Source organism: Netta rufina (assembly GCF_964035555.1).
Source record: "Netta rufina genome assembly, chromosome: 3".
NCBI classification, from domain to species: domain Eukaryota; kingdom Metazoa; phylum Chordata; class Aves; order Anseriformes; family Anatidae; genus Netta; species Netta rufina.
Genome location: NC_140125.1, coordinates 35,301,814 through 35,327,907, shown reverse-complemented (window position 1 = coordinate 35,327,907; position 26,094 = coordinate 35,301,814). Strand labels below are relative to the sequence as shown.

The 26,094-nt window shown below is 45.2% G+C and overlaps 1 protein-coding gene across 1 annotated transcript; it reads right to left on the bottom strand.

The window, feature by feature from the left end:
* Window positions 1–116: 116 nt before the first annotated feature.
* Window positions 117–26,094, bottom strand: CMTR1 (cap methyltransferase 1). The gene is made up of 24 exons (XM_084283585.1): window positions 25,942–26,094; window positions 25,687–25,821; window positions 22,066–22,208; window positions 20,005–20,163; window positions 18,558–18,650; window positions 17,763–17,834; window positions 17,052–17,146; window positions 16,880–16,952; window positions 16,475–16,673; window positions 14,594–14,712; window positions 14,253–14,349; window positions 12,886–13,018; window positions 12,136–12,315; window positions 11,677–11,733; window positions 10,851–10,908; window positions 10,144–10,212; window positions 9,798–9,929; window positions 9,157–9,279; window positions 8,331–8,422; window positions 7,590–7,658; window positions 6,137–6,184; window positions 5,453–5,565; window positions 4,826–4,934; window positions 117–3,084 (listed from the first exon to the last, which is right to left on the bottom strand). Exons 2-24 carry the CDS (start codon window positions 25,814–25,816, stop codon window positions 2,952–2,954), a joined length of 2,496 nt encoding a protein of 831 aa, XP_084139711.1. The 5' UTR covers window positions 25,817–25,821; window positions 25,942–26,094; the 3' UTR covers window positions 117–2,951.

The window sequence follows — 26,094 nt, the reverse complement described above, 5'->3', positions numbered from 1 at the left end:
GCCTTTAGGAGAACAGGACTGCCTTCAGCGTTTGAACTGTGCAAGGCGCTTCTGTCTCCATGTGAACACAAACTGCTGGCCCAGATTGTGTGGGAAACAAAGTAAATAAGCACTGCTGTGAACTAAAGGGGCTGTATTGGTAAGAGACCAACAAAAGCAGAGAAATCAACACAAAATGATACACAGCCTAATAACAATACATTGTGCAATTAATGTACATCAACATTCCCTTCAGCAAGACCTTCCTCACCCCCCTTCGCAATGTAATCCCTCCAAATTCACCAGGCAGCAAGCAGCACTGCGCCTCACGCCTGCCTTCTTGAAGGGGGACTCAGAATCATGGTTCAGTGCATCAAAAAATAAAAATAAAAGCAAATTAAAACCGGGAGGAACTGGAGGCAACAGGGCAAAGAGGAAGTAGCTGTTCATAAAAGCCAGCCTGGAGCTGTTGAGATTTCCTTTGCACCCTCCGAGGCCTCCAAGCTCCGCGGCACACTTCCTAGTCACCCTTCTGCCCGCCAGCCCCCAGGGGAGAGCAAAGCCCTGAGTGGAGTACAGAACACTCAGCAGAGGGAGTAGCACGCTTTGCTGGCATCAGAACAGCCTCAAGGCTGTCTACAGAAACGCCAGACCTCAAATTACTGATTTAAAAAGCCAACTGCGCACAGGTCTGCAAACCACACAGTTGGAGGTGTGTTTTGTTGTGTGGTTTTTTTTTTTCTAGCCCCCAGGGAAAGTTCCTCGTCCCTCGTGGAAGTGCCTTTGCCAGAGCAAACTGCCGGTGACAGAGCTCTCGTTCTTCACAGGGGGAAGCCTACCCTTCCTCTCCTTTATATTTTGCCTCTGCTTGAGAACAGAGGGCAGCTGCATGTCATCCACAGGACCCCGTGACAACGTGCAGCCCCTCAACTGTTCCAGTAGACCTGTGTCTGAGGGTTAACGACAACCACATGGAAGAACCTTTTACCCACATCATTTTAGGCTGGAGCTTGACAAAATACGGAATCACTGCCCTGCACAGCATTCAGAGCCATCTATCCATAACCCATCCACGCCCTACCTTTGCCTCCAGTTTCCCCAGAGCAACAGCCCAGCTCCTGTGCTGCTCCCCTAACCCAGGGGTGGGGTTCTCCAGAGACCAAGCCTGCACCCAAATTTGTCTGGTGCAAGGAGCTGGAGCTGTTCCGTTCGTTTACACCAAACTGCAGAGAAATAAAACATGGGCACGTGGAAATGACATGCTTGTGAAGACACGGAAGTGCTCCAAGCTCAGAGAGCATGGCCTGCTTGTAGGGTGACGTTCACTGCATGCTGAGAAGGACAAAACCTATACGTGACGCTGGACCTTGTAGGGTGGGTGAGAGTGGGACTTCCACAGCGTGCCACCCTTGTGACGGCCTCTTCGGGAGGGGTGCAGGGCACCCATGCACCAATAAACCTGCAGATGAGAACTTGCATGTCTACATAAAGCTTTGTCAAATCCTACATACAATTTTTGGGGGAAAAATAAGAATCTAAGCAACTGCTGTAGTCCCAAGAAGAACTACAGCTTTCTTTAAGGCACAGTTCAGACAACCCATAACTCAGTTTCCTCCCTACTGCCCGTCTGTGTTCAAAAGCAAACAAAAAAGGGGGGGGAACTGCTTAGCTAAAAGCAGTCAGCTGCGAGTTACCTTCTGATCTACGTGGAAGACCTGGCAAAAGCCCGATGGAAGCCAGAACTGAAGGTAAATCATGCAACAGAAGACAACTTTGAGCCCAGCATAAAAACACGTTGAGAGGTCTGCTGACAACACAAATTTCATGCTGAGAGCGTCACAGCTCTGTGCCTTCACCCCAGGTGTAGCGCCAGGGCCAGGTGAGACTTGGAGGGTGTCAAAGCCCGCTCCAGAACGGAGTTCTGGTGTCCTTTCCAGGGGAACGGTCAGGGGACAGATTTCTTCCTATTAACCAACGTGGTCAAAGTCAAGATCTCTCTTCGCCGAAGCCCTGGGTCTCCGAACGAAGTCCTATGCTCCCATCATTTCCTCTAAAGACCCCCAGCATTGCAAACTTCCTTCGTCTTCCCTCCCACGTCCGCTCTCCTTCCTGAAGATTTGGGTCACATCGTTGAGTACCGAGACCCAAAGCACCTTGGGCTCAGAAGTACCGTGAGGCAGACACTCACAAGTTAACCCCAGGCTGCTGCCTGGGGATCAGTCACTGACCTGGAAAGGGGGGGAAATCCTTTTCACAGCAACTTGTAGAGGTCTGAGAAACCCGTGGCACCACAACATCGCGTCAGTGCCAGGAAGTCCAGTCATCACCCGCGCTGGCTCCTGCCCAGTGGGACACCACCACATCGGGATTGCCGATGGCTGGCCAAGTGCCTCGACAGCAGAAATGTCAGAGATACCAACGAGAATACGTCCTTGCACCCCAAAGCTAGCATCCCCCCAGGAATTACCACCCTCCACGGGGTAGCGAAGGCCCCTCACGAGGCCAAGGAGCTGGACAGCTGCCAGGAACAAGGCAGGGCTGCTTCAGCCCAGCCCTGCCACCTTCCTCTGCTCCTTTTCCCACTGCCAGGGAAGCACAAGCCTGGAGAGCCCTGACACGCACAGAGCTCCACAAACCTCGCTGAATATTTTTTGCACAGGAGCAAAGAAAGCTGCCAGCCCCTTGGCCTCATGCACGCAGCAGGTCAGGACAAAAGGGCGTTAGGCCTCGACTCCAGGAGGCACCATAGGTGCTCCAGCAGCAGGCACGCTGCCTGGGTCACGCTCCTATATACACTGCCAAGGGAGAGCCTTGTCCTGAGCCTTCTGCGTAGCACCTCCTGGTTACATCTCCTCCAGGGAATCGGCTCTGGAGAGGCCCAGGATAGCTGTGGAGTCTCCCCAGTCTTGTCAGTCCCTGAAGAATCCAAGCTGGGCTCAGCCCCACCCGGTGCCCCTCGAGAGGGCAGGGGGTTAGGGGTAGTGTGCTTGGATGAAAGACAGGACATCCTCCTTTGACAGCTTCTCTGGATCTTGCCTTTTCTGAGAGTCGTGCACTTTGACACCTTCCCCCCACTCCCAGAAGAGGCGGCTGTAATGGCAGACGCTGTGGACAGAGAAGAGAGCAAGATTAGTATGCAAGAAGAAGGGAAGGAAAACCCTGCCACCATGTCAGCCACAAAGAGCACTACAGACACAGCTGCTCTTGTGCTGGGAGCTGCACAGAGGTACTCTATCTAAGGGGTGCCTTAGAGAAAGACCAGTACATCCATTCACTCATCTTACAAGCTTTATAGCCCATAATGTACAGGAACTTCCTAGCCTAAGAGATTTCCTTGGAAGCAAACTTATTAATTTTAACTTCACTCAAGACTCAGTTCAGTATTTGCTGGAAGGAGGCAGATCATTAGGGAAAACCTCCCTCCCTTCCCTCCACAAGTTTTTCGGAGGATGAAACTGTCATTGCAGGCAATGGAAAGGCCTTAATGAAGAATTTAGAAAAAGTCTGCCAGCAGAAGCAAGTAGTCTAATCACTCACTGCGAACCTACTAGAATCAGTAATAGCTGTCCTATAGAGCTTTGCAAATGAGCAGCACTTCGTGCTGTACAAAAGCAGCTATGATCATCCCTTCCTTCCCCCTGTGTGAAATAACCAAGCTCTACTCAGCTGCTGAGAGTTCCGGTCCTACAACGCCATCTCTCACTCCATCCATCAAGCAGTCCTCCCTCCCTGCATCAGCACAGTCCCAGCCATAATGAAAACAGAGCTGCTAATTACTGCCGACACAGCAGCCTTTGGTTTTGAACAAGTACTGACACAATATTCATAGCTTATTTAGTGCTCCTGTTCTAACAAAGCAGTACTAGCACAGCGACAGGAGCACGTCAATGGCTAATTACAGACACGTTAGTGCTTACTAACCACAACACAACACTTCCCTTCCGGAGCCCTACACAAGAGCTCTAAGTCCTCAGCCTTTCATAAAGGTTCATACTGGCCTATTTCTGAGTACTCAGGCAGAACTAACCCCATCTTGAGGCCTGGAGAATCACCAGGTGACTCTGCTTACACAGTTTTAAGCCCCTTCTCCTATTTAGCTGGTTAAAGGAAGCTTAAAGATTATGAGTGCAAGTGAAAAGTAGATAAGGAGATTCAAAGTAAGAAAATCAGGAGCACTTTTTCATGTCAAGCTCTCACTCAGAGGCAGTCCTTGGTAGTGGAGGGTATCTCGAGACCACCAGAGGGCAAAGAGTGCAGAACACCTCCACCCACAAGCCCTGACGTACCACACAGACACAGAATCTGCTGTACTTAAAGGCTGCCTTGGCCTAGTACCCAATGGATACAGATGGCATTCAGCACCCCCAGTCTTAATGACAGTCCAATGACAGTCCTTTCCCAAGGGGATACCGCTTTTCTCTTACTCTCCCATTAAACAATCTCTGGCTACCTAAAACTTACCCCAGAGTTTGGGCTAAACTAACTGGGACTGACTTTTAAATTAGCAACTTCCAACGAAGGATCTGAGCGTTCAGATATGTAACAAACTGCAGTTGCAGGACTCCCTGCGCGCAGCGAGGTTCACTCACTCACACTGTGCTGTGGATGTGAGAATATTTGTGTTACTCATAGCAATCAACAGCAAAAGCGACAACTCCGGATCAGCAGTTTCCTAAATCTGTGAGGGATCAGTTTATGCAGCACACCCTGCTGGTGGCCGAGCTGTGCTTGCAGTGCAAACAACTGCAAAAACAGCAGAGCACACCTGAAGTCCCTTCCAAACATCCAGATGCAGCTACACCTTTCCACAGCCTCAGCTCTGGCGATTGCCACGGCTAGTACTCACTGAAAGGGTGCGATGGATTCAGAAGGGAGATCGTATGTTGCTTGCTTGGTCATCTTGTTGAAGAAGAATTTCCTCTTGGAGTTTTTGCTGTATGCCATTGTCCAGGGATCTTGCAGAAAAGCATTACAGGGATTAGATCAAAAATGGAACGAGGATAAAAGCATGGTATAAATGCATACATAGTGCAAGCAGGGACAAGGAATCTATAACAGTGATTCTTCTCTCACTGCTTTTCCCTTTCCTCCCTCAAGACCACCTGCCTCCCAAACTTTTGCATTCACTGAGAAAATCCCATTCTCCCTGCATTTAAAAATTGACATTCCAAACAGGATATTTCCATGTACTGTTACTCTGGAAAATATCTTCATATAATCCCAAAAAAAGGCAGTCCTGTAAATAAAATGATTTTACACACAACAGATCAAACTGCAGCTGAATAAACTATCAGAGAAACACCCTGAACCTTTTCCCAACCTAAGCTATGCTCACTACAACAGTGAATCTCTAGCCATTGGAATACTGCCATTCACTTTTTACAGAGTTACAGAGTGAGCCTAGTCAATTACTTTTTTACTTGAAGGCACAGAGAAAAAAAAAAATGAAGAGCAAGGGACTCTCCCTTCCTACCATTCACAGTCCGTACGATGTAGAGTCCTGTGGGTACAAAGTGCCGGTCATCCCTGCCTGTGTAGGACAGCCGGGGTATGCCCCCTGAGCTCTTGATGACTTTCATCTCTAACCTGAATGTTGAGAGAAGACAGTGATACAGATTGCTAAACACAGCTACAGATTGTTAAACACAGCTAAACACAGAAGTTTCTTCCTTCTTTGCCCTCTTGCACACAATATGACATCCGCACACCCCTTCCAGAGTACCATAGTCAAAATATGACAGGAGAAATCACCACATCCCTGGAAAATCCCATCTCTTGCTTCCCCTGAATGGCTAGAAAAAACTGCCAGAGCTGTCTAGATCAGGTAGCAAATCCAGTGTTGGAATGAAGGATCTGTGATCTACCACACTGAATCCAAATGGGGTTCCCATTTCAGGTATGAACTCTTAAATCTTTCAAGCCACTGACAGTTCTGCACAAATACTCAAGCGCAGTTGCTGCTCCTACCTCTGGCCAAGCACACTGGCCAAGTCTGTGGCATTCGAGCTCAGCAGCATGATTTAAGAGCTTTACAAGATCTTTCTCCAGGACTCCTCAAGCACAGATCGGCACATCCCTCCCATTCCTCTGCTGTCATGCATTGGTGGCTGACGGTCTCCATAGGCCCTGAAACATCCCATTTCAGCCAGCCACTTACCTCACAAAAATTTTCTCCATCTCTTCCAATCTGTACACTTCTTTCACTCTGGGGGGGAAAGAAGAAACAAGACAAAAATGTGATTAAAAAAATAAAAGATTGAACTGTCCTCTTTTTCTGTCCCAGCTGTAAGAATCAACAACAGTTCATTCTGTACAGCATGAGGTGGCTAAGCACGACTAAGGTTCACCTTTCTCCTCAATCTTACGCTTTATTTCTCCTGGCTTGAAAAAATGTGACATCTGCTTTCTCACAGACGGGTTGCTGTAAGCAACATACAAGTGTCCTCACTGCTAAGGAAGCTGTACATTTTTACCCCAGGCTCAGTATACAGAAGAGGAAGAATTGTGAAAGTCGGGTGCTGTTGTTTTCCCATGAGGTAAATTCTCCAAGGTCAGCCCCAGGCAGGTTCTGGCTTCAGCGTGCTGGCCTTGCAGTAAAAATACACTGAAAGATCTTCACTGTTATCCTGAGGGACACCAAAAACTTGCTAGCTACCTTGAGGTAAAAACAGTGTTGTTTTTTTAATCAGTAAAGATGATTTGGAATCATCGTCCTGTTATATCAAGCTTCTTTTGTGTTTTGTTTTTTTTTTTGTTCTGAGATGCAGACAAATCAGAAAGTTTCAAAAGCATTGCCTCTGATCAGACATCCCAACCACCTGTTTCACACATGCTGCTATAATCATCAGGCTTCAAACAGCACAGTTTGAACACTTTTTCTGAGAGCAAAGAACCCTTCTACGACCCATTTCTACGGCCCTTCTTCTTGCTTCATCTTCAGCTCTTGCCAATGCTTCGGGCTCCTCCAGAAATTGTGACTGTCTTGAGTTCCCATTCATCTATCATCAAGCAGAACATCCTCCTTCCCGTACTCCAGCCTCTCTTGCAATATCATGGCACTTCTAGCTAGACTGAAAGCCTTCTGAGACAGAAGCTGTTTTGTCCACAATATGTACCTGATACCCAGCACAACAACGCTCTCGTGATCTGCTATAGCAAAATTAATGAAATCGAAAGTCAGGAGGCAACCAAAGCTTTGTTAGAAACTTTCTTGACATTGTAACGAAAACCTCCTCCTCAGGCTAACCATCTGGAGATTGCAGACACTGATCAACATTGCATTTATCTAACGGTCAGCTTCTCTGTACCTCTGCTGACCCTTCAGGGCAGACAAGAACATAAAAGACTGCAATAAGCTAGCCGTGCGGTAGACATCAGCACACATCTGAGACCAGCGCTGGCCAGTCCACCTATGATGAAAGCATGAATGTCTGATGTGTGAAAGGAGGGCACAAATTCTCTACTATCAGCCTCACCCCGGATATTGAAAGGACTTACAGCCTCTTTCCAGTGAGACCCAACTATGAATGTCAGCTTCAAGTTTAAGTCCTTCATCCTCGAACACAGCAAAACCAAAGCCTGCAAGGCTGAGGGAAAGAGGAGTCACTCACCGGATCGGGTTCATATCTGGCCGGCTAGGTTTGGAAACGGCTTTGACAAACTTCTCCGCCAGTTGAATCCTGAACAAAAACAGAAAGAGAATCCTGCAACTGAGCTAGATCTCTGGTGCAGCAGGAAGGTAACAGTTTCAGCTGAATAACCAACTAGACACTTCAGTACTTGCAGATTGCCTCCACTGCTTGCCAAATGGGCACTTGAGAAACAGTTTTTCACCACACCCTCACAGTTCGGTGCCAAGTGATACTGACTACTATGGATACTGACCCATATCCGTGCGGAATGGGTCTCCATAGCCTCCTCTACAAGCCCGTGTGTTGCTGAACACACTGATGCCTAAGTAGGCAAGCAAGACTAGGAGAGACATCATGCCCCTGAGGAAGAAAACAGCGTGTCTTTCCTTCTCCCTGAGCCACTTATCAGCAATGCTTATGCATATTCCCAGGGTGCTCAGTTTATCCATGCTGTGCCTGGCTCACTCCAGACTAAGAATGGAGCTAGACCTGCCCTCACACACAGAGAGGGTACAGGCAGAGAAGACTATACCCACTTCGCTTCGAGGTGGTTCAGTCACAGTTCATCACAACAACAGTGTTTCAGCTGAATGCACCTGGGTGCATTTAGCAATTCAGCTGAATGCACTTGTCTCCCCGTGCTCAGCATTCTGCCATTAGTGTGAACGTTTCTCAGTCACACTGACATACAAGAAAGAAACTTCTCTAGAGCCTACGTACCTCTGGTTGAAATGCTGGTTTCGGACATCATTGCCATTCAGCACCAAGACATCAAGGATGTGGATAGCGCTGATCTTTCGCTGCGCTTTCCCCTGCAGAAAGTAATACGTAAACTTACTGCTCGGACTGTCTGTTGCTATTTCAGCTTCATTTTGTAGCTTTTCTTTCCTTTTTTTTTTTTTGTGGCAATGCATCATTCTCTTCCAGCAAGAGAGCACCTTTCCAGATATTAGAAGCGTGCCAATTCCCTGCAGCCCATCATACAGTAACACGCCAGCCTCCAAGAACCGGCATATCTCACCTACACAGCTGTCTCAAGGGAGGGAGAGAAAGCAGGACCACAGCTACCATCACCAGCTCTCTGGCACAATAGTGCCTCATCAGGTAGCACAGCACAGAGCCCAGCACACTACAGCATCTTCATTTGAGGTGCCAGAGGACAACCACACCCCCAGGCAGCAACACCTTACGTTGTGAATATACCTCAAGGATCTTTTTCCAAGGCCTGCGATCACTACTGCACAGTTATGTACCCAAAGAGCCACAGAACAGATTAAGTCTCGGTGGCAATGTCACCTGCTGCTGCATGTAGGCCAACAGCACGTCAGGTCCAAAGGGGTTTCAAAACAATGTTAAAAGCTCATCTCTAGCACTGGACAGAAAGAAGGAACTTAATCTAAAATAGTTTCTCTAAAGATCAAACGCAAAAAAAAAAGCCTCACGCCTGGCACAAATGGAACATTTATTCTGCAGGATCTTACAGAGAATAAGTGAAACTGCTCATTATATCTGCAGCCACTTGATAGGAGAACAAATAGCTTCCTACCTCTCCTTTCAGCTCATGAACAATCTCCACAGAGAGAAGGGTATCTCGTGGCAGCTCAGTTTTCAAATCCAGTTTTGTCCATCGGTCTGACTGGCGACCATCCCATGTGTAGATCTGTGATTTCTGTGTAGAGAAGGCAGAGTCAGATTCACCTAAGGCCTCACGAGGGTAGGGGTGGAAGAGAGACCTCTGACCAGCTCCAAAGCATTCCTCAAAGAATCTTTTTGTACTAGGCCATCACAAGCAGTTTCTTTGTAGGAAATTTTAAGGAAGAACCTTGATATCTCTACAGCAAAAGAACAAAAACGCCGTTTCTCATCAGTCATTAACTTTTCATACCTATATAATGAACCAGAAATAGGACACCTTTAAAAGGACAGTGAAAGTAATTAGAGACACTAGCAAGAGTATGGGTCTCTGTGTTGGCTGGAATTACAAAAACAGGGTTAATTACAGTGAAAAGTAGTGAAGTCAGCAGAAAGAACCATAAAATAACTAGCAGCATTCAGGACTGCCGATAAGAATCCTTCCTGGCCTTTGAGGACAGGAAAGAATGGGATGAACCTGCAAGGCAAAATAGCAACACTGAAATGAACCAGCAGAACTCCCAGATGTGAAGTCTGACTGTTCTCAGGACTTACCCCTAGCCCCAAGAGGAACTTCTGCTCACTTCCAGCCACCATACACCGGTAATCCAACACTTGGCGGATTTTTTCCAGTGTACTGGAATTCAGAGGAGTGGGTTTGTAACTGAAGGTATCAATGTCTGTGCCCTAAAGAGTAATGTATAGAAAAGGCAAGTTAGACACACAACAACAGATTTTATTTTTTTTTTTATTGCATTTACCTATCAATAGATAGATAAATGCAATTTCTCCATAAAAGAATAATCCAGGACTTCTTACTCTCTTAATTCCTGCAGGGAAAAGACCTATTTATACAAAAGAACTCAGAAGAAGCAGAAGCAGCTTCTGTGTGACATCTTACCTGGATCAACTCAAAGAACTTGGACTTGGGATCTGAAGATGAGGGAGCAACACGGGCCTGATCAGGAATCTGAAGGAAAATCCAAACAATCGATAATAAACGTTATTCTTTTGCATGTCTACATGAACCTTTCTGGTTTCAATACATGACAGAACATCTTGCCCCCTGAAACTCCTGCTCTTGGGACTTCAGTTGCTGGAGAGCTCATCTAGCAAAGAAAAGGTCTCACATGTATTTCAAATTTCATGTAGGTATACTGTGTCTCATAGGAAACTCTAAGGCAGCTTCAGAAAGTTGCAGGCTAAATCTTTGATTCCATCCACGTTTCAATGAAACATTGCCATATATGACCTCACTACAGTCAAAGACTCAGGAAAGAGAAAGCGCAGACTCATAAAACAAGACCCTTTGGAGAGCTCTGCTGCATGAAAACCACTAGGTGCTGAGTTCACTCTGTATGCCATCAAACATTGTCAACTGCAGCAAAGCAGAGGAATCAGATGCCTGCTCAGTTAAGCCACACACATAACCTACAAGCATCATCCTATTTGCTTACATTAAAAGCTTCAAATCATCTCTGACCTTCCCCCAGGACAACATATTAAGCCTCTGGTTAGAAAGCTTATCTGTACTCTGGCTCCATCCTTATTTCATCACAGCAAGGATTTCATCACCTTTACCATCTCCCTGCTTCGCAGCTTACTTACCCCCCATAGCTGGAGACACTCCTTTCGGATTTCAGCCTGCCGTGGCTCAATCAGCGTCCTCAAGAGCAAAGAAGCAGACTATTAAAATGGTGAAACCTCCTTGCTCTCATAGCATTAGCTATCCCAGCCCCATCACATTTGCATCTTTCATTGTCAGGCTTGGGAATGACAAACACACAGCGCTTCTCACCAGGCTACACTCATAAGAGGATCCTGCTTCCCTCCCCACATAAAAAAACAGTGTTAATGTTAGGATTCATTCTTCGACAATTTCTGGCTCTCAGGCTCACTCAGCTTTCTATTGTGTGATCTCTGAATGATACCTGAACAGAAAAGTCACGTCAGGGAAACAGCTATACATGGCAATAGCTTTAGGGTTTCTTTTTACATGAGAAATTCACGTCCCATGCTTTAGTTTACTCTAGGTACTTAACTTAGATGCTCTGATTTACCCCTGAAAAATTAAGAACCATGCCCATCTTAGCCAACTGCTGTAGAATTGAACACACCAGCCAGGATGGTACGTCCACACCCCTGCTAAGAAGCAGGCCCATGTGTGTTAATCAGATGGCACGCAGTGCATGGTAGCCTTCTCAATAAGGGTGACAGACCATCAGCCTTCAGGACTCCTGCAGCTACCCACACTTTTCTGCAAGCAACTCAGGGCAGAGACAAACTGAGCTACCTAAAAGCACTATTAATTTCCCTGGTTCTAAAGGCCAAGGAAAGTAGCAGCTCAAATTAAGAACGCATTAAAGAAGGGCAATGCAATTGAGTTATGGTAGGTTAGTTCAACCTGTACTGAAAGCCAGAGGAATATACTCACGTGTCTTGAACAAAGGCACGAATTTTAGCCAGCGCCTTTATCTGAACTTTGCAGTGGCTAAAAGAGATGGAAAATTTCAGTCAGGGAGCAAGTTTGTCTACACCAAGATCAAACTACATGGAAGATTACTGGGACAACAGGCAGAAGCCTGACTGATCCTCAAAGAGAATCATTGGATCAGTGTCAGCATGAATCAAAGTGACAAGAAGTCCACCAGCAAGAATTAGGCACTATCCTTCCCTTCCAGTCTACACAGTAGGACGGTACACAGCAGCCAAACAGTCACTAACAGTAATAACCCCTCTCTGCATAGGGCCCCTCTGCTCTGCTAAGCCTCTTGGAGCAAAAGCAGAGCAGTGCAGCAGCATCAACAAGCCTCTCCATGAGTAGCTTGCAACTGAAAGCCATTTTGGCTGACCTGCCTACAGCCAGCAGCCCTCCTTGCCCACAGGCACTCACTTTTCATTGGACTGCACAATGTAATCATAGAAATCCTGGTCCCCTTTGATCACGTTCAGCGGGACAACGAGATTCACATCCACATCGGAGTTGCGCAGCTGGTTGAGTCTGATGTTCACCATGAAGAGGTAGTCCCGCACGTCCTCAGTCCCTAGCTTCAATCCTTTGCATATCACGTACCTGCAGAGCAGAGAAATCATTTGGGTTGTCCTTTCCACACAGCCAGCTTTCCTGCCATGCTCCCGTTGTCAGGACAGTATCCCAAATCCCAGGGATTCTTTCCCCCAGACAGCCCCAAGAAGGTAAAATCTCACTTATCACAAAGTCATGATGTGTCAGTTTCCACTTGCCAAAAAAGATTGGGAAATACAACCTTGTTCAAAAATGCTGCAGATCTCCCTAAAGTAGTAAATCAATTCTGCTAAACTTGACAGGTACAATAACACACATAATATGCTCTGGCTTCACTGGAACCTCAGTTGATTCATGCAAAACAGCATTACATACTCAGTTCCACTGCTTCTCTCTCCGGAAGGAATTCAGTAGAGGCAGTGAAAAGCAAGTGTACTTTGGCAAACATCTTCTTTACCTTGTCAAACATCACAATTCACTAGGCATCTAAAACATTTTCTCCTCCAAAGCAGTTGCCAGCTGAGTGAGGTCACAGAGATTCCATTTGCCTAAATTCATCTACCGCTGAATTTTGAGGATGGGCTTTCTGTAGTAATCCCTCATGCTGAAGAATCTCACCTCTCCGAGTTAGCAGGCCGGCTTGTCACAGGTTTAAAGATGCAGACTCGCTCAAAGCAGCAATACAGCAGATAAACAAGCCCCACACTGAATGGAGTAAACAGGTCAAAGGTTTTGCAGACAAAATGTCCTCCTGGAGCAGAGAGAGGAAGCACAGTGACACCAGCAGATTATAAAGAAACAAGGAGATACCAGGCACCTCAATAATCTTCTCTTCTGCAGAAACAGTAAGTGGTTTTGTACAATTAAACAGTATCTACAACACTTTCCAAGGAGTAGGCCAATGTGGCTCCATGAACCATCTTCTCCACATCTCTACAGCAAAGGGAAAAGCAGTTTTCTGACCAGGATCAAATCAGTATTTGTGCTTTCTCAACAGCAAACCTTCTACCCACTCCCTAGCCTCCCTTCCCAGGCCCAAACTATGCCCCTATGGCACTGCAGCATGCTACGCAAAAGCCTCAACAGAAGAGCAGCTCCATTATGCACAACAAGAAGTTTCAGGCTGGAAGAATAAACTAATTGATGTTACCTGAACAGAATAGCTTGTCATCTAGAAAGAAAAGCATATACGCCACGCTTTGCCTTTGAACAACTTTTCCAACTACCCTAAACAAGAAGCAGTCCGCCTGGCAGAATTATGTCTACTTAGAGAGGGAAGACTTAAAGAAGGTTACTCCTTACACCATATCATGTTCAAGACTCCTGCTAAGCAGATCATTGCCTCAGGTACTTCTGAACCCAGGACACAAGATAAATGACAACAGGATAAGCATTCCTATCTTCTGCTCTTGCGTGTCCATGCCAAATGCTAATTAAATTCTGCAGAAGAGAGGAACCATCAAAACCAGATACAGCTGTAACGTCCATCACTTGGCAGTAACGGGTTACAGCTAGAACACCATGAGGCATCAGCTGGTTTTGATCAGAGATGGCAGATTTCAGATTTAAAGGAGAAAAGCCACAAACTAGAGGGAAGGATGAACTGGATTAGTACCACTCTGTTCCAGCCAGCCTGCTAGAATGATCAGAAAGCAGCTGGGCCAGCTGATATAAAGCTCAGATACACTATCCTGTTACCACACTGTGACCTTAGCCCAAGACAGATACATAGCATATTGTAAGAGATTTAAACTAATGCATTTTACCTCCTGCTCATAATAAAAAGAAAAACAGACATAGATAGCCTAAGTTTTCTGCCCCAGTTCTCTTAGCTTTGTGACAACCATCTTGGAATGAATGCAGATACACTCAACCCTGTGCAACAGAGCAGACTTCGTGCCATGTTAATAAAAGTCTACAGCATCCTTCTGCAATGTCACCCACACCTGCCAGAAGGTGGAAGATGATTAACAGACAGAACGTACCTGTCCGGACGATGGACAGCGCTGTAAGAAACTGACAAAGCATCAGCTGTTTGCTTAGGATTTCTTGCAGATTCTCCTGACCCTCCACAGAGAAGCCCTGCAAAGCATATAGCATGTGATTAGCATCTCCACAAGTCTGTTGCTCAAGCAAACAATTCTGTACAGTTAAATCATGAAATCATGATTTTTTAAACAATACAAAACACTGCCACCAGGAATTTGAATGACAGCCCTAATGAATTTCATGTTTTAAGTGCAGACACATCAAATATCATATGCAGACTGAGGTACCAGGTACCAGTTTTGGTCGTTAGTGCAAGAAGAAAAAGAAAGGGACCAACCCCATCAGCCATTAAGAAATGCACTCCCTTGTGATCAGTATTGTCCAAAACAAAATTCCGGAAAGCAGTAATGTTCTCTGGGCGAGTAATGTCTCCGTCTCCATCAATCCCTCCTTCTCCTGAGGGGAAAGGAAGAGACTATTACTAACATGCTTGCAAAGATCAGTACAAAAGCTCAGTACAAACAGATGATCTATTGGATGCAATTAACATTTAGTCAGAAACTGCACAGACCTCAATAAGTGACTAAGCATTAATATATTCCCTAGCTCACCACCAAAGATGGTTGTTAATTTAGAAAAACTATTTAGCTTCTGTGGTCATGGCTAAACAAAGCCGTACAATAACCACGCTCCAAAGATGACTTGTATATTAGCCACAACAAATGACAAATCACTCGCTGCCCTCCTCTGAGTCAGGAACTGACTGCATTACAATGTAATATTCTCACCCAAATAGAAATGACAAATAGCTGAAACCACTAAAAACGTAAGATTCAATCCCATTGCACAGCTCACCTGTTAGTAACATGTTTTTGTTTGTTTTTTTTTTTTACAGCAAAGGCAAAATTATTCACATGGTGCTTTGGAAACCTTCTCCGAACAATTAGTATAATTCTAAAGAAACATAACCACCTACTTCCAAACACAACGTAATTTGGAGTTAAGAAAAACAGCCCCAAAAATTGTTCACATGCAAACAGGTTTATAAAGAGAAGGAAAAAGGAAATTCCTATTTGTTTGCATGAAGGCCTGTAATTTTCCCATAAGGCTCTTTAAAGAGAGCCTCATTGTCCCCCAGGCTACTGTTTTAGAAAGCTCATCTAAGCTGTGTTCTAGAGGTTACCAACTCTGACTTCAGAGAAGCCTGAACTTCCAGTTGGCATTAGTCCCTATAAATCCTCTAAAACTACAGCTTCTATTAACTGAACAACTGCAACACTAGAAAACAGCAGAGATCAGGATGCACGATAGCACTTTGATAACCAAATTCCTCGTCAATCACCCTGTCAGTAAGCAAAGTGACACTAGGATTTGTTACTATTCTTTAAAGCACAAATATCACAGCAATCTGCTTCCTTCCCGTCACTGGAAGAGAGTTGTATACATCTCCCTAGATTTTACAGGGCAACAGACAGAAAGGGAATCAAGAAAATGCGTCAAAGTCATTGGGTTATTCATTTCTCCAGGTATCTCCTTCTCTCCATAAAAGCACTAGTGAGTTATGAAGATACAAATGCTGCAGGCATTAGAACAAGGCATTTGTCTGCCCTGCTGCCCTTGCCACGAATGTTCTCTTTAACACATCTAATCCTGAAGCACTAGACATTCTCTAAGAGTTCGTGGTTAGGTGTCAAAAGTGGCAGACACCAAGAGTCACAGTGGTGGCAGGATAAAGAAAAACATGCCAGTGGAAAATCAAACTGGCTACCATCTCTACAGGACAGTCACACTTGAGTTTCCTTTACACGGCCTGAAATAAGCAGCAGGAAGACCATCAGTCCTTGTATCTCCCCTTCCTACTCCGTGAGCCTACACAGATAGCGTGTTTCAGAATTACATCAGTCAAGCGGGAGGAACTATTGTCAAGCCACCTTAAAGCACTCTGCACTTTTCAGATAAGCTCAAGTACAAAGGATTCCAACAGGACACACATCTTCTTGGCAGAATGGAAATAAGTGCAGAAACGTGACTTGATATGCAAGCTCACCGATCTCAACCCTGTTCTCAGATGACAGTCCCCTTCTACTTTGCAAAGTGGTTCTCTAGAAACAGGCTCCTCTGAGATCCCCACGCTGGTACAAATGCCAGCTGCGCCCCTGATGCAGAAGCTGGAGCACAAGCAAAAACATCAGGTAACATTCATGCGGGCACTACATACCATAGTAAGGTTCAAAGAGCTCACTGGAAGCAGAATAGAAGTCCTCCAGCTTAAAATCATTTGGTCCTTTCAAGGTCATGCCAAATCCTTTCGCGTGCCACTTCCGCCTCCACAAGACGTACTCGGAGAAGCCCCCAGGCCCAGCACACACATCAGCAAAGTAGAGCAGCTCTGCATCTCGCTCCTTTATCAAGGGCCTCTGCAAAAGGAAACTGAGGAAATTCTACTCACCCAGTAACAGCTCCCCTCAGTTAAACCACACACACCATCAACCGCACTATTCAGCCAGAAAAATGTCTTTCAAGCATTTGTTTTCCCAGCCAGTATCCTAAGGATTCTCCTTTCCCTCCACCTTCTCCACTCTGAGAAAGCACTGCTGTCTGAAAGTTAAAGAGAGGCCCTCACCCCATGGAAGTCCTTCGGGTTTGTAAACATGTAGTCAAAGACATGGTCCATGTTTGCCATCTTCATTGCAGCTCTGTGAACACATCAATAGGGACCTATTAAGTTTCAACCTGGGCTCCCATGGCTGAAAGTGGGCATTCATGGGAAAGAGGCTGCATAACCTTCTACAGACCTGTTCAGAAAGAAAACTCCACGGATCATCTCATAGGGGTTGGATCTTGTTCGGGCTCTACGCATTTCTTCTCCATCCAGCTCGTCAAACACGCTCTGCACAAACAGAAACAAAACCAACCTGGACTTGGCATAGGCTCAAGAGATAGGTAAGCATAAGCATTTCCCGTCCTCAAGCTTCTCACTCCTTAGAGTGCTCTATGAATTTTCTTCTGTCACATAATAAGCACTCTTCTTCTAAGCCACCCCACCTGTTAATCAAATTTAGTGACACCAAAGAATTCTGTACTGATAGCACCGGAGCCTGATAACATGGTTAGCCACCTCAAAAGCAGTCACAGCTGAAGGTATTTCTCTCACAGATACACACACACACACTGCAATTCATAAGGGCATGATCAAATCTAGGAAGAAACATGTAACACGAGAAAAGAAAGGGAGTTTGGGTCCTTAGCTCTTTCAAGCCTACAGCCTTTCAGTTGGACTGACCCAGAAAGGAACACCACTGATTTTGTTCACCCCTTTGAAGGCTGAGGTACAAAACAGATTGACGAACAGGCAGTAGCAACCAGGATTCTAGGTCACACCAGTGGCACAGAGGTGACAGAAGTTGTTCTGAGCTCCTGCCAATCACTGGTCATTTGCTCAACCCTTTCAATTATTTATTTGCTTCCCCCCAGACTTCCACTCTTCTCTAAGGAGCAGCACTCACCTTGCACCGCAGGACATTACGTAAAAGCTCTTCGCTACAGAATTCTGTTTCATCTTCAATCACCATCTTCCTCTGGAGCAGGATGAGAATGCACAACAGTTAGCAAATATGGCAACACGAACTTGTGAAGGAGGAAGTCAGTCAGCCACATTCTAGGTGGAATCAGCAGGAGTGCAGCTAGAGGAACAATTCTCTCCTATTCTACATCTTCAGACCACACACCAATACTTTATCCAGCTTAGCACTCCCCAGTACAAGGCGGATGCTGCCATACTGGAGCAAGCCCAGCAAATAGGCCACCAAGATGACAAGGGTACAAAAGAATCTGACGTATAACAGACTGAAAGAAAAGCTTGTTCAGAATGGAGACAGCAAAGGCAAGATCCTATTCCTATCTACATCTACCTAAATAGAGAAATAGGGAATAGAGAAAGTGAACCTCAGCTCTTCTCAGAGACGCACAGTGATAGGACAAGAAACAATGGACACAAACTGCAATGCAATAAATACCCATTAGCTATATGGATAATTTTGCTAATTGGGTTAGGAAACACTGAAGCAGGTGTTCAAACCGGTTGTGAGATTTTTTGTACTTGGAAATATTCAGAACTCAACCCGACAAGGCCCTGAGAAACCTGATCTAGCTGGATGTGCTCAAAGCAGAGAGCTGCAGGAAGAGTCTCCAGAGGCTTCCTCCAGCCTAGATTTTCTACAACTTTTTGACAAGGCAATTGGTTCAGGCTGAGCATTCCCATGTCTTCTTAGGCTGGTAAGTACTGGGATCTAAAAAACTACCTTCCCCACAGTCATCCACTCCTTCAGCTCCTGGGCATCGGGGATTTCCGTGGTACACTCAAGGCACCAGTCCACCTCCTCGTAGGCACTGGGCTGCAAAAACAAAACATGGGGAGAGTCAAGTAAGATTTTGCTAGTAAAATGTAACTACCAGTTGCTTCCAAAAGGTTTGCCTACAAATTCTACCATAGGGGGTTATGCCATGACTTTAGGGCCATATAGTTTTTCCTCCTTGCCTAAATACATTTCATTACATCAGATTTAATAAATAAAAAAAACACACAACAACAACAAAAAAGCAGCACTATTCTCTCATCTGATAAATAACCAATAAAGCCAAAGCCTAGTACTCTCAAGGTGCATTTTAGAAATGTTGCAAAGGAGACAGTTGACAAAAAAAAAAAAAAAAAAAAAAAAAAACTTCCTGATGGTGTTTTACACATCCATTCACACAGTTCCTTCTGAACGACTCCCTCATTCCATGACGTAGTTCAGGATTTAAACATTTCCTTATGATGTTGGGAAGAAATTGTTATGGCAGTAAGGACCAGAGTGATGCCACTCTTTTACAAAGAGAGGCTGCTGAGATCTACTCATCTTCTTACATTTGTTATAGCAGTATCATCCACAAGAGCAAAGCATAGGTAACAATTGCTGTGAGATGCAGAAACATGGTGAAGAACGAGCCCTAAGCCAATAAGCCTACAGAACAGATTTCAGATTCCTGGCTCTGGAGGAATAACCCCTGCTATTATTTCCAGTTGCTGAAAACTACTCCAGGAAAGGAGAACCAAGTACAATAAAGCACACCAATAGCACTGCTGCCATTCACTAACAATGACTGTGACCTTCTGGCTCAGTCTCCGCTTGACCAGCTCCCTAGGATTCAGTGTTCCGTTTGTTGTTTGTGTGTTATTTATTTCTTTTTCTCTTGAAAACAAGGATACAGCAGCTGTTTTGTATCAAATAACACCAGAACTGGGCTCTAATTTCTTGACAACACAAACTTCTACTTTCAAATTTTCTTCCCTGTTGAGGAGCTTGTCAAGAGACAGGAATAACACATCACAGCATTTTAGATAGCACTGCTGAACACACCCAGAAAAATACTTACAAAAAAGCCACCTACGCAGGTGTGAAAAACAATGACATACAAAATAAAAAGGGTAAATTCACAACAGCTTGATAGCAGCTTCCCATCACATTCTCTACTACAAGCTCAGAAACAAATCACACAGATCACAGCAACACTCCACCTGAAAGATTTGGTGCCAGACCGTTAATAAATGTGACATAAAACAAGTTTTGACATGCTTTGTCAGGGGACAAAGTTGGGCCTGGGTCTACCACTTGACAGTAGCAGTTATATCAGCACTCAAAAAACGTTCCCAGAGGGCAAATCCTGAACACAGCAATGGAAAAAGGATTCAAAACAGTAAATACTTACCTCTGGCTCATCCTGCCAATCAATATTCAGCTCCCCATCAAATCCTTTGAGGGTCAGCCCAAAGCCTCTCCTTCCCTTCTGATTGGAGGCCTCAACAATATCCTTTCTGCCTTGGCCGTATTTTCCCAGACCTTCTCCTTCCCGAAAGCCCATCTTGGCCTATAAAGAAAACAAAGGGAGCACACTGAGGCAAGTGGATTTGAGTTTATGTAGCTACTGGGAATAAAGACTAGCCCAGAAAAGAGCCATCACACTGAGGTGACTTGGAGCCACTGAGAACTTTAATCCCAGTTGTGGCTTTCAAGACTTAATACGGAGTTCACTCCACTGAGGCAGAAAGGTAAAAAAAAAAGGATCTAAATAATGATGTTTGAAAAGAGAACTTAGAAAAATTCAGGAACAGACTGCTCCAAAGGAGAAGTAGCAAGAAGCCAGGACACATCCACCACTGTGTTCAGTGGGTTTTTAAATTCATATATCAAAAGATGCTGGCATGAGGGAAAAACATCGTGTTGTGGTGATATTATTTGTTGTGAATATGCAGTCACACACATTGCAAGCATCAGTTAAAATTCACCTAACACCCAGAGGAGGGATGCAAGACACACTGCTCCTGAAACACACTCCTTTTTTTTTGAACTGAAGGGATGACGTTCATTAATTGCTACCTTAACAGCTTTTCTATTTATTATTTTTAGCAGTAAGAGAACAAAAAAAAAAAAAAAAAAAAAAAGCATGAATGTAGCCAATTTTACTCCCTCCAATATTTATCCACAGAACAATAAGTAAATGACAGACTTCAGAACTTTTGCTTGGATGAATAAATCATCCATATGCTCCCTCCTGTGAAAAGCAACAAAGACACTGCTTGTTATCAACCTGTATGAGAAGGAACACAGTATCCGTCAGTTTTTATACAGAGGTACATGGAGTTTACCCATTGCCTTTGCTATCTGGAAAGGCAGTCCTTGAAATATGTACATCCAACGTGACAGCCACGGAGCCTGCTATACATCAGTTCTGAACGTCTAGTAATGAAGAACTATTTTCCTTTTACTTACCTAACCAGCATGGAAAGACTGCTGAGCCCCGCTCCTCTGAGAGCAGCACAGCATAAAGGGAGACCTGAGTTCAGTCCTCCTTCAAGTCCTGGACCTCCTGTCACATTTCAAGTCATACATAACTCTGCCTCATCTTTCCTGCTGCCCCGGCGATAACATTTTTGTTTCTCTTGTCAAGAATAGCAATGCTCTCAGGATTATGATGCTCACAATACCACAGTGATGAATTTTGCATCGGGAAACATCTCTAACAGCACAGACCCTGGGAAACTTCTCTACAACCTACTATTGCCTTTAGACCCAGAAAAAACTTGCCAAATTTGGGACTACCATGACAAAAAGAGTCTACAATTTTCTTAAAACTTCCTAGAAATTCTTTCTTCCCCATGCTAACACTATGTAACGAAGGGGTTGATGATCGTCTTCAAAGTCCAGCTGTCACAGTTACTGTAATTCACAACTCCATGTGTTTCCAAGAAACTTCTGGCCCTACATAAACCAGAGCAGCACGGCTTGAAAGAAATACCTTAACAATTACGGTAATAATTCTGCAAGGGCTGCCCAGCCAGCTGCCAAGACCAAAAGGAATTAATGTCAATCCTACACTTTGTAAAGGCCTTTCTTACAGGGCATCTGTTACATCTGTTAACTCAACCATACATAATTGCAAAATAACACAAGGCAGGACTCTCTTTTTCTAGCTCAGCAAACTGCCTGAACCAGAAGTCTTTCTCTTCACATTCACCTCGCTGCTCCAAGGCCTGGAACATGAATTCCCCCCCCTGCTTTTTTTTTTTTTTTTTAAAAAAAAAAAAAAAAAAAGCCAAATCCCCATCTACAAATCTCTCTCAGCCTCCCCCAGCTGCTTATTAGCTGGATCAAACAGAACCTCACTATAATGATGATCAAAATCACAGTGAAAAAATCTCAGAACAGACTGGTCTTCTCAGTTTGCTCTCATCAGACCTCGATAGTTTGGACCGAGCCTCTTTTGACCTACCATGAGCTTTTGGGAGACACTGTTGTACATTGAGTAGCGGGATGAAGTACCCTCCACAAGAGAGTCTTGTTTGAACTCATTGCTGAAGACTGGTCTTTTTTCGTCGCTCTCACTCTCAGACCCACTGCTGCTACTGGAAGACTCTGAAAACAAGAAAAGCAAGAGAAATGAATAACAAAAAAATAAAAAGGAGGAAAAGCAAGACATCAAGTAATCACATCAAGAGCTATACGCAGTGTGACTCATTAAATCCTCTCAACGAACACTGAGTCTGACAGCACACGTCAGAATCTCAAACATGTTACAGGAAGCACTCAGGTGCAACATAGAATACCACACGGAACCAACACTTGGTTATCAACCATTTTGTCTCAGGATTGCACACCACCTCTCTCAGATGATGGATTCCACACACCCCAAAGGGCCTGGCAAACCCCATGCCAGCAGCACAGCAGGCCGTGGCATGACCACAATAGTACATTGTGCTGTGTCTGAGCTTTACAATAATCCTAGACAATCCAGAGCTTCCCTCCTGAGGGTAAGTGGCAGTTTCTGACACCTTGATAACACAGTGTTAGATTCTCCTCATTTCCCTATCTAATTACAGAGGCACGTGCAACCCTGACTTGAACAAAAATCAAGTACACAGACATCTACAAAACGGCCAATAATGCAGAAAGACAGAGCTGCATCCTTTTCAGCACGCCACAAGAAACCACGGTTGACTCCATCACCCACCTCAGCAGCGAAAGCCCCGAGTTCACTACCAAAAAAGACCATTTTTCACCTCTAGAGAAGTTTACCAATGCATACAAATCCATGCAAAAGAATGTCAATCTAATTTAAAAAAAAAAATAACCAAGGTTCAAAGAAGTTAAAGAAGTCAATGACCCAATCAAGACAGAAGTGGAACACCACACACAGCACGCACCCAATTTTTGTCACCTGAAAGCCACCTAAAACTGATGCAGCTGAGCCTCCGTGAGCACCAAACTTTGGGCTCTGCCCACGCCCAGCTCTACCCTGGAATTATTTGGCCTAAGAAGCTAGGTCTGGATGAGCTACATAGTGCTTTGCTTGAGATGCCCAAAGCTGTTTCCTCTGAGCGTAGCTGGATCTGGGCAGGAATCAGGTGGTAGGTGTGACACAGCTGTCTCAGACTGCCCCACACCAGGTGAGTAGGGGGGGAGGCCCTACAACCCAGGGAGTTCTTCCCCTTTTCCTGTGGTGTGATCACTACAAGGATGAAGCAATGGCACATTTCCTTCCTGAAATTTGTCTGGCACCAGCAGTGGGGCAGGCCATAAAGACTACTGGAGCAGCAAGCCACAAGTATAGCCACGCTCTTCATTGGATCTCTGCCTCTCAAGCCTCCCTTGTTCACAGAGGGCTAGAAAACACCCTTTACTTCTTTGCACAACTACAGGTTGAAATATACCTAAGTTGCCATGAGATAATGCAGAAAATTGCTGTTAATAGAATTTATCTTTTCCCGTTTATCATTTAAAAAGAAATTAGGTAGCTGCACATGTTTAAAGCATGGCATAACCTAGAAAGGACTGAACTCTTCTTAAATTTGTTCTGATATAAGAAAAAAACACAATATTCCTCTCCCAGCTCACAGATCTCTATTTTCCTGCTATGGATAACAGAGCATCAGTGGAGTAACAGGAAACAACAGGAAAATTAGCAAAGGTCATTACAACAGGTCAGAAAGTGAGAGACCAAAGTGAAATATGCAGCTGTAGTTAAAACTGTTTCAATCTGTGTTCAACCCCTGCAGCTGAACTATCACCCTTTAAGATAACTTCTGTACTAGAGCTTACAGTACCAACCTTTGAAACTTCCAGCTCAAGACAAAGAAAGCTACGACAGAGCACGTTTGCAATATTATATGCACATCTTGCTTTCCAAACATCTGTCATAAAAGCTACATTTCCCTTTCCTTCACAAAGTTCTTAGAGATGAACTAGATCAAAAAGGATTTTACTTTAGGAACAGTTAGTGCTTCCTGCTTCTCCAGTCCACAACTTCAATTGTCTTTGATGCCTGCTTTTGAGCTGTTTTTTATTATTATTATAATTTTTTATTTTCCAGGTCTCGTGATGTGCCTCAAACACAATACCCATTACAAAGTCTCAAGAAAGTTCCTTCACAACTCTTCTTTTAACGTTCACTAGGCCATGATCAGTAAATACATATATCTCAAAACACTTCTCTCTTCCAACCTACTTTTTTCCATCTGAAACCACAATGGATGTAACAGACTGCCAAGCATTTAAACCTATTCAGAATGTCTTCCTTGAACTGCATTGACTTGTTCCATGAAGTTTCACAGCCTATCTTGACCCATAACCAAACTCAAATAATAAAAAGAAAAAAAAATGGTTTGAATTTTTCAGCCTAGTCCTGTGGTCAATTCCTGATAGTCTCTATCCCAACTCCGACACCCTACAACTCTACCTCCTCATTCACCTCGGGTCTTGCAAGGCATACAAACACCATACCCTGTCACTACGCCTACTCCCAAACTGACCACTCATCTTCCATACATATTCCCTTCTGTTTTCAAAAGAGGAAGGCTTCTTTCTGTGCTCAGGCCCTTTTTCACTAATACTATTACCAAGGGAAATCCCAAGACCGAGAAGCAGCAGGCACACGTATGAGGCAACATGAACTACCACTGCCCTAGGAGAGTTTAAAGCGCTCTGTAATAGGGATAGCAATTGTGTAGGGCACCCTCTTCATCTTTGGAATACTCCAAGTGAGAAAGCAAACTCCAACAAACAAACAAACAAACAAAAAAGCAGGCAATTGAGTTAACTCCAAAGCAGTTTTTCTTCCTGAAACCAAATACCTGTAAGCTTCCACAGCTTACAACAGCAACAACAAAAAAAATCACATTGAACCAGCAAAGAAGACAGAGCTACAACACAAGAGCCCCAGTCTAACATACCCTTTGTACATGTCTCAATTTCTCCCATCTGCTAAAAATGTGGCAGTAATATTGGTGTGGGTTTTTTTTGGTTTGCCTTTTTTTTTTTTTAATACAATGAGGCATTGTCATAGAATTATCTAGTTGGAAATGACCTTTAAGATCATCAAGTGTTACCATCAACCTGACCTAATGAGTCCCATCACTAAGCCACGTCTCTTAGTGCCCTGTCCACACACTTCTTAAACACCTCCAACATGCAATCCTTAGGGTTGGGAAAGCCCTCCAAGATCATCTGGTCCAACCATCCCCCTACCACCACTATTACCCGCTAAACCATGTCCCTAAGCACCACGTCCAACCTCTCCTTAAACACCTCCAGGGACGGTGACTCCACCACCTCCCTGGGCAACACGCCCCAATGCCTGGCTGCTCTTTCTGAGAAGAAATTTCTCTTTAAATTAAATAAGTCAGTCTTAAATAAGATTCTCCTAAACAGTATCATGTTCTGGTACTGTACAGATCCTTAGTGCTGAAAGTTTCCAAGCCAGAAGTAGCACCTGAGCCTGAGAAGGCTACCGCTGTCCACACACGACCAGAACTGCACAGCTTTGGGGCATGCAATTCTCTGCCATCCACCTTCTACGCCTCACGGGCGAGGATGTAGACCCAGGCTGGGCGCCCACCTTGCGTGGTGTGATTGCTGAGCTGCGCCTCGTCGTCCGAGGTGGAGCTGAGGGTCAGCCCCAGGTCCTCCACCTTCTTCTTCTGCTTCGCCTGCGGGCTGCCGAAGCCAGGCTCGCTCCTCCTCTTCATCGCGCCTGCAAGAAGCGGGTCACAGCCGCTCAGCACCACACAGACCTCCCCCAGCCCCCAGCCGCCCCCACACCCACCTCCACCCCAAACCCCGACCCCCCCGGGGCTCCCTCACAGCCCCTCACCGCCAAACCCCGAAGGGCGAGCAGCCAGCCCCGGCGGGACAGCGGGCAGCGAGGCCTCGGCTCCTCCTCCGTGCAGCCGGGGGGGGCTCCGGCCGCTGCCCCCCGGCCCCCTCCGCCTGCCCCCGCTCCCCTGCGGCCGCTCCCGGCCCCGCC